The sequence below is a fragment of the Thamnophis sirtalis genome, unplaced genomic scaffold (genome assembly GCF_051295495.1).
Source record: "Thamnophis sirtalis isolate CommonGarterSnake01/CBP01778 unplaced genomic scaffold, rThaSir2_p1.2 scaffold_2, whole genome shotgun sequence".
In the NCBI taxonomy this organism is placed as follows: domain Eukaryota; kingdom Metazoa; phylum Chordata; class Lepidosauria; order Squamata; family Natricidae; genus Thamnophis; species Thamnophis sirtalis.
In genome coordinates, this window is record NW_028261382.1 from 105848696 (window position 1) to 105857990 (window position 9295).

The 9295-nt window shown below is 42.6% G+C and overlaps 1 protein-coding gene across 1 annotated transcript; it reads right to left on the bottom strand.

Annotated features, from left to right (window-relative positions):
* Window positions 1-267: 267 nt before the first annotated feature.
* On the bottom strand, window positions 268-1224 carry LOC148049090 (proto-oncogene Mas-like). The gene has a single exon (XM_087703824.1). The coding sequence runs from the start codon at window positions 1222-1224 to the stop codon at window positions 268-270; it is 957 nt and encodes a 318-aa protein (XP_087559950.1).
* Between the last annotated feature and the right edge of the window lie 8071 nt (window positions 1225-9295).

Here is a 9295-nt window from a genome sequence, read left to right on the forward strand (position 1 = left end):
TTCTCCGAAGTACTCAAAATTTCCGCTACCGGTTCTCCAGAACTGGTCAAAGCCTGCTGAATACCACCTTTGCTCAACAGGATCTGGGCAAAATGACTTGGAAACCATTGTTACAGTTGAGAGAATGGCGGACTAATTTCCCAATCTCCTTGGCATTACATTTTTGGCAATACTGGATTTGCCAGAAGACATTTCTCTGAATTAATTAACAGGTCGTGGCAAGGTGGTGTAGAAATATGGACTTTCCCCCCTACTCTTGTGAGTACATCATACCTGGGCATCAACCTGGACCTCTGTCTGCGTTCCATTCTCTTCTTCCTCCTTGAAAACTGTCTGGAGGATGATGTCTAGGTTATATGTAGAATGCTGTTCCTTCTTTCTCCCCAGTAGAAAATAAATCAGTGGGTTAACGCTACTGTTTAGACAGGCACATAAGTAGCCGTATGTGACTAAATTGTCATACTTGTGCTTGAAAAGAGTCTCGCTGAGATAAATGGCAGTTGGTGGAATAGAAAAGGCGAGGAAGAAAAACAGGGCAAGCAAGGTGACTTTGAGAAGTTTTCCTCGCTTCTGCATCTGTGATTTAAGGTACCCTTTGACGAAGAGGGCCAGGCTGGAGACCACCATGAGTGGGATGCAAATGGAGGTACATATGAGAATGTGATAGAAGGAGGGGAAGATTTTAGTCAGTCCTGCCTTAAACAGAGCGTAATGAATTACACAGAGGAACAAAGAGACTAGCCAAGAAAACGCACAGAGTAGGGGGGACAAGTATGGGGGCTGATGGCATCGATACCATATTGGGAAGAACAGCGCCAAACACCGGTCGATGCTGATGATTGTCAGAAGAAATTGACCCGTGCAGTAAGTACATATGAAACCTTCTGTTGTTATGAGGTGGAGCCATCTCTTAGCCAGGTACAGAATTGCGGTCAGAAATAGGAATAGCAGAGTCCCACTGTCAGCCATGGCTAAATTGACGATGTAGACAGTGAAAGAATTTCTCTTGATCTTGCATCCCAAAAGTCGAATGACTATTCCATTTCCAATAATCCCTGGAATGCAAATTAAGATGATTAAAGAATAGATGACTGTCATCTGATATTCAGGCTGATGAACGCTGCTCTTTGCGTAGATGATGTCAGTCTCATTGTGACCGCCGAGCCTGAATGCCAAACTTCCCGTTGGAGCATCTGTCATTCCAGAAAAGTACGGAGTTTTCATATAATTTGCTGCCTTCTGTGGGAAATGAATCTCACTTTTGATTGTCTTGTTTCTGCTTCACCTTGAGAGCTAAGGATGGATCCAGACAGCTAGAGGACAAAGCCTTTGGTTTAGTCAACAGCCATCAAAGAGCCGAGGTGGCGCAGTGGTTAAATGCAGCACTGCAGGCTACTTCAGCTGACTGCAGTTTGGCTGTTCAAATCTCACCGGCTCTGGGTTGACTCAGCCTTCCATCCTTCCGAGGTGGGTAAAATGAGGACCCGGATTGTTGGGGGCAATATGCTGACTCTGTTATCGGCTTAGAGAGGGCTGAAAGCCCTATGAAGCAGTATATAAGTCTAACTGCTATTGCTATTGCTATCAAATGACTTTTGCATCTGTTCTGGTTTTTCCAAGAAGGATGTGGACAATTTCACAGGAAATCTTCAGCAAAAAAAAATAATCACTTTTGGGTACTTCTGCAGTGGTTCTTGCTCAAGAAGGCAGAAGTAGATTAGATTATCAGTGTAGATTATTTTCTCCCATGAATTTTAAGCCATATGGATCAATTAAACATCTGGCATCGTCTGGTTTCAGAACACGTAAATAATTTTACTCCTACAAAGTAAAGGTCTTGTTTCACCTTAACACCTTTCTATATAAGCAAAAGCAGAAATGACTTGTGGAGAACAGTTAATTTGATCACTTTGACAGTTAAAAGCGGAAATCTTTTCTGTTTTGTGGGTAGTTTGGTTCCGTCTGCTTCTTCCCAAGAACTGTGTCATATCTAAAGTTAAAAAAAATAGTCAAATGATCACTTTAATGGCATACAATACAGTACGGATGTTTCCATCTTTATTTTAAAGTGTAAAGCAACTGCCATGCAAAGTTATTAATCATAATTCTTATCCTTCTAAAGTGCTGAGGTGGCGCAGTGGTTAGAGTGCAGTACTGCAGGCCACTTCAGCTGACTGCTATCTGCAGTTGGCCGGTACAAATCTCACCGGCTCAAGGTTGACTCAGCCTTCCATCCTTCCGAGGTGGGTGAAATGAGGACCCAGACTGTGGGGGCAATATGCTGACTCTGTAAACCGCTTAGAGAGGGCTGAAAGCCCTATGAAGCGGTATATAAGTCTAACTGCTATTGCTATTGCTATTCTCTTTGGGACCACCTATAAGTAACGGAACGTTTAATAACATTCTGGTTGGATTAATGTTTGCTCCCAGATAAACATCACGAGAGAAGAAAAAAAATGTCATTTGGAATAGTAACTGATAAAGGTCTTCCCTACTAAATATTTCTAATAATGCAGAAACTCACATGGTTGGTGACAATTTAAAAACGTTCTAGGTAGCTACCGTCGCATTGAACCAAACCAAACCAAGCTAAATTAAACTTCAAGCTAATGAAATGAAATATAGTCTACAATGAAACAATGGCCGTATACAACACCAGAGAAGCAACCTTAAAAACATCTCCTGCCCCAAGTCAATTCTCTTTTGTAGAATGGTCCAAATGTAGGGCAGTGATGGCCTTCAACCAGTTTAACAACTGGTTTGGTGAGCGCGTGCATGCAGCATTCAAAAACTGCTCATTTTAATCTCTAAAATTTACCTCCTATTGCAGCGCCGATGAGTAAAACAGCTGTGGGGCGGCAATTTTCTGTGCCATGCTAATCATCTGAGCTGAAAAACATGGAAATATAGGATAGAATAGAGCAGGGGGGGGGGGTATGGGAGGGGCCAAGTGATCACCAGATCTACCGGTTCACCTGAATCAGTCCGAACTGGCTGAATCCCACCCTTGACGAAAGGACATATTTTCCCAATAATATAAACTGTGATCTGAAAAAGGAATGAATGTAGGGGAGAAAGAGCAGGGGGGAAGTAAGCAAAAGACAAGAATATTTGATACAAAGGAGTCAATTACAGAAATATCTCTGCTCTCTGTGACCTGAAAAAAAAAACATGATCAAGGAGTTCAGCTGCACAACACAAGACATATCCAGAGATGGTTCTCCAGAATGAAAATGAGGATCTTAGAATTGGGTCACGGGGAAGGGAGTCAGTAGAAAAGTACCAAGAGGGACATCTTCACCAAGTTTCTAACAAACATTTGAAAGGAAACAATGTTCTTGACAAATAGCCACATCTGACAAGAAGATCACTTAGTCAAGCCTGAGAACTCACTAAAGAGTATTGGCCCTGTGCTTACAATTCACAGGGGTTACACAATACAACACTCTAAGGCACAATATACTGGAGGCGTCAGAAACCTACACATAGTCTCCAAATATACGTCAAAACTCAGTTGGAGCCATGAGTGCTTTCATGGCAACTTGGTTGGCTTAGAGGTGGCTACATCTAGAAATGGTCTACTTGTTCTGACCGAGGCTTCTCAAGAGCATGAAGCAAACTCCTTGTCCCAACAAAAATCCCTTTTATTAATTACTGTGAATTCAGCTCATTCACATCCAGCAAAGTCTTTCAAAGGAGGATTTACAGTCACAGACCTTATCTGGCTTGGACAGCTGACAGGTCGGTTTCTGCAAAACCTGGCAAGGAGTCTTGGAGAGTCACGAACCAATGAAGCAAACTAATTGTCTTCTGCAAACTCCACTCCCCTTTCGCTCCTCTTTTATTTCCTTTCGGAGGGGCCATTCATCATCCACCTGGGGCCTTACTCCCAAGTCGACCCTTGCTCTTTAGTTGTTCCCTTTATCTGGCAACTCTGCATATGCACACAATGGGAACAGGCTCCAACTATTCGTCTGCCTCATCGCTGTCTGACTCTGACAACAGCTGATAACTGGCATACGGCTCAGGCCCCCTCTCTCTCCCTTAGACAGAGCCCTCATCAGCGCCTTCCCCAGACTCCAGGACTGGCCCAGGTTCCTCCCCAACCTCCTCACTGTCCTAATCACTTTCTGCTGGCTGCTGGTGGGCCACAACACTACTCCACCCAACCATTTAACTGATTTAATTTTTTTAAAAAAATAATAATTGGTCATCTGTGATGGATAACCATTCGTAAGAAATCATACTATCAAAAAATGTTGTCCTTGCAGTTTCTGAGACTTATTCTGAATTGAGAATTATTTCCCCCCCCATAATAACAGTTACCATGATGAGAGTCCTATCTTTGCTAATGACATACCTGGGGATGAAGTAAAAGAATTCCTGGGGAGGTGGAACAGATCTCTTTGGGAATACAAGCAAGTTCAGAAAGCTAGATTCCTTTAACGACTCCAGTTTGGTCTGCCTTTGACGTGGCTGTGGCGAGCATGCAGAATTTATTCGGCATCGGAAGTAAAGAAAAGAGGAACTTGCTTCACATTTTTCTAAGTGTGTCTCCCCATGTTTTGCAAAGGAAAGACTTAATCATAACTGGGAAAGTGAAACAAAACTCACCCCCCTCAACCCCCCTCCCGTTTATCACTTCTGTGAGAATGAGAAAACCCATGAAAGTGAACCGAAATCCTGTTTCATTTTTTGTTTGCAAACATTAGTTATTTTTGAAATATTTACATGAAAATTCAAGTCAATTTAATGGATGGGTAGGTTGGTGGGTGGGGGAATGGATGGATGGATGGGTAGGTAGGTAGCAGTGGTGGGTTTCAAAAAATTTTGGAACCTCTTCTGTAGGTGTGGCCTGCTTTCCGGGTCCACGAGTGGAACCTCTTCTAACCGGTTCGATAGATTTGACGAACCGGTTCTACTGAACTGGTGCGAACCGTTAGGAACCCACCTCTGGTAAGTAGATACTTTTTCTAGCTTTCTATTATTTGTGTGGCTCATTAGAAGATTGAACAGGACTGGTATTGTACAAATAGAGGGAAAGAATCTAGATCACATGAAGTGTTGATACCACTTTATAATGCCTTGGTAAGGCCACACTTGGAATACTGCATCCAGTATTGGTCACCACAATACAAAAAAGATGTGGAGACTCTGGAAAGAGTGCAGAGAAGAGCAACAAAGATGATTAGGGGACCAAAGGCTAAAACATATAAAGAACAGGACTGGGGTGACATGATAGCAGTCTTCCAATATCCCAAGGGCTGCCACAAAGAAGAGGGAACCAACCTATTCTCCAAAGCACCTGAAAGCAGGACAAGAAGCAATGGGTGGAAACTAATTAAGGAGAGAAGCAACTTGGAAATAAGGAGAGATTTCCTGACAATCAGAACAATTAATCAGTGGAACAGCTTGCCTCCAGAAGTTGTAAATGCTCCAAAACTGTTTTTAGGATGAGATTGGATAGCCATTTGTCTGAAATGCTGTCGGTTTCCTGCCTAAACCAGAGGTTGGACTAGAAGACCTCAAAGATGCCTTCCAACTCTGTTATTCTGATGTTGATTAGCACATATACTTGAGGACATAGACAGCATTTAAAATGAATATTTGGAGCAAAGGAAGTAAAAAAGAAGCTTTAAAACTCTGGGTCCCCCCTCCCAATGCAGAAGGCATCACTTTCTTTACCCTTGAAAAATATTCAAAACTCCAGTTGGTCCAGAATGGAGCAGCCTAAGTATTCATAAGCACTTTTTTTATTTGTCCCTGAGATGCTTCTACTTTGTAAATTGCACTAGTCACCAGTGGACTTGCAGATATAATTCAGCGTTGGTTGTCCCCAATGAAGATCTCCATGGCTTGAAACCCAGACACCTAAAGGGCCACCTTCCTTTCTTTGTTTCTGTATCATCAGAAAGATTTGGCAAAGTAGGTTCACTCCAGGTTCCATCTATCAACAAGGGTCTTTTGGAAAGACCTAAATATTTGCCTTCTGGGTGACTGTGTCTACCCTATGAAGACACATCCCTTCTGGCTCCAACTCTCCTGAGTATTCACAAGTCTTGAAAGATCTCTTTCTCGGGGCCTGTAGCTCATCCTACAGGCCCCGGGAAAGTATGCTTCATGATCAACTCTCTGAAATTATGTAGATTAAAAAATTGTCTTACCTGTGTTACAGAACTCCAGATGCTTGTAGAATCTGCCCCGTTCCTTGTCTGTGAAGAAGAACGGAGTGTCGCCTACCCTTTTCTCTACACAAAAGTTCCCTTCCTATCTTTGCTTCTCTTAGTGGTATTACTGGACAGAGTCAGGGACAGATGTCTTCTCTGTTGTTAAATAAAGTTCCGTATGGAACAAATTAGTCACTATGGAGTTTTTGCTGATTTCTGAGCTTGATTGTTTGGGAAACCACATCCCGGAAAGCTACAGTACACAAACAGGCATCAACCTCCACGCTCAATTTCATTGACGATGTTATCTTAATAGGGTAATGAAATGTCTATAAATAACCACACTCAGAGAACATCAAGGACTCCACAAGTCTCTTCTCTTGAAATCAGTCATTTTTGTCATCTCTTGTGGTTATCACACTTCTTTGCTGTGGTTATCTGATCAAAGGCAAACTTGTTCAACTCTTGTGGTCTCCTTCATCCTGCCTGCAGGAGATAATGCCTAAAGACCAACAGGCAGCCAGTGCAGCTCGCGGAGGATAGATGTGACGTGGGTGTACCGAGGTGCACCCACGATCGCTCGCGCGGCTGCATTCTGGACAAGCTGAAGTCTCCGAATGCTCTTCAAGGGCAGCCCCATGTAGAGCGCATTACAGTATTCCAGTCTTGAGGTCACAAGGGTGTGAGTGACTGTTCTAAGGGCCTCCCAGTTCAGGTACTGCATTGTCTACTCCATTGATCAAGTTTTCCCAAAGTTCTTGCAAATTTTCTGATTCTGCCAGCATCCCTGCTATACTGGCAATTACTACGCCTTCCATCTTTCAATTCTTTTCTGCTCAGGTCCCTGAGGTTGGCCAGGCGGCAAGGTCGGTACTGAGACAAGCGATGCGGCAGCTGCTGAAAGCTGGCTCATATTTAAGTAATAGTCCATTAGCATTCCAAGGTCACTCTCACAGTTCATGTTTCTGGGCCAAGTTCCACCTAATCTGTATTTGTCCTTTTGTTTTTTCCTGCCTAAGTATAAAACCTTGCTTTCCCCCAACCTTAAATTTCATTCTGTTGGCTAACCCATTGTTCAAGTCTGTCAACTTTAACCACTTGTCCAGAAGGTGTAGGGTTTTCTTCCTGAGCAGGAGGTTGGATTAAAATACCTCCAAAATTTCCAGGAATCAGAATATTATCTAACTTGGAACAAATGGCTGGAGGAAAGAAATAAGAAATAAGGAAACCTAAAACAGTGATGTAATAGAAGTATTAGGAGAGAAGGATAAGATAAGATACAGTTAAGATAAATAAAGACATAGTACTTAAAAGTTAGTTAGAACACAAAGTACAATATAGGTAATATGATATTCTGATATAAACAGTTACATATAAATAAATATGGAATAGTATATAATAAATACCGAGGTGGCACAGAAGTTAAATGCAGCACTGCAGGCTACTTCAGCTGACTGCAGTTCTGCAGTTCAGCTGTTCAAATCTCACCGGCTCAGGGTTGACTCAGCCTTCCATCCTTCCGACGCGGGTAAAATGAGGATCCTGATTGTTGTTGGGGGCAATATGTTGACTCTGTAAACCACTTAGAGAGGGCTGAAAGCCCTATGAAGCGGTATATAAGTCTAACTGCTATTGCTATAAATAAGTATAGAATAAGGAGACCACGAATGTAAAATAGGAATGTATAGGAGACGAATCAATTGTATACACATACCGATATGGAACTGCTGTATGATGGAACATTTGGTTCCTTTGTTATTTTAATCCACATTCTGTCTTGTTTGTGTGTATATATGTTTAAAATAAAATTTATTTTAAAGAAACCCTCCAAATTTCCTTCCAATTCTGTTATTCCGAATACTATTTTCTGTCCTCATCTAACTGGCTGAGAACTGAGACGAGAAAATTACTGCATGGGAAAGCGGAAGACATGACAAAGAATTAATTTCAACATACAAATATTGCTCAAACCATCTAGCCCACAAAAAAATAGATGACCTAATGGATTTTTTAAAATGTGTGTGAAAACAGAAATGAAAGTAATGACAGTCATTGCAGAGAGAGGAAGTTTTAACTTTATTCTGTGGTCTGTTCGCCGCCGGCCACTCCAGCAGCTGAATCAGAGGAGGAGGAGGAAGGGTGGGAATCAGGGTTAGCCTCTGGGCAACCTGAGAGCTCCGAGGAGGAAGAGAGAATGGAGCTGGCACACACACACACACACACACACACAGAGGGAGGGCAGAGGCAGAGACAGAGGCAGAGACAGACAGAGAGAGAGACAGACAGAGAGACACTCTCAGAGACAGACAGAGAGAGAGACAGAGAGGGACAGAGAGAGGAGAGGGAGGGGCGGAGCTGGGTCATCTTTCAGCCCTCAGATGGAGAGTCAACAGCCCCCAGGTCTTGAGGTGGCTGATGAAGAAGAGGAGGAACAGCTGAGTCCAGTCCTTGACACATGGATGTGCAGACGGCAGAGGAGAGGAGAGCAATGGAAATCTATGAACAAGTCCTTGGGATGGAAGAGCCACTGCTGCTAGTGAAGCCCCACCTTAGCTCTGGGGATAAAAGGCAGGAGATGAATAGATATGGCAGACAATTATTCATCTTCCTGCTGGATGGACTTGTTAGCCTGTGAGAAAAACTTTTTGCCGCAGCTGCCGGCGTTCCTAATAAAGGAATCTTTTGAGTTCACCCCAGAGCGTTTGTCGTGTTTGAAAAGCTGGGTCAGAACACTTTATAACCACTGTGAATATACCAGAAGTATTGACATTATTACTTCAGTCTCAGAAAAAAAACTGACTGCCCAAACATTTACCTACTACTTAGGCAACCCAACTATTAACAGACTTTTCCAAATTGTAAACTGGAATTGTAACCCAATAGAGATTCTGTTGACAATGATTTGGTGAAATTCCTTTCTGAATTTGAGATAATAGCCTTATAAGAAAGCTGGTTAGCTGGAGAGTATGAACCCAATATAACTCCAGGGTTTTCAATGCCAGTATACCCCTGCCCAGGAATTTAAAAAATAATGGGTAAGCTTCTGGAGGTTTGGGCATTCTTACTAAGGAAGAATTGCAATCCCAGAGCAAACCACTATATTCTGGGAATAAATTCCCACATACCCT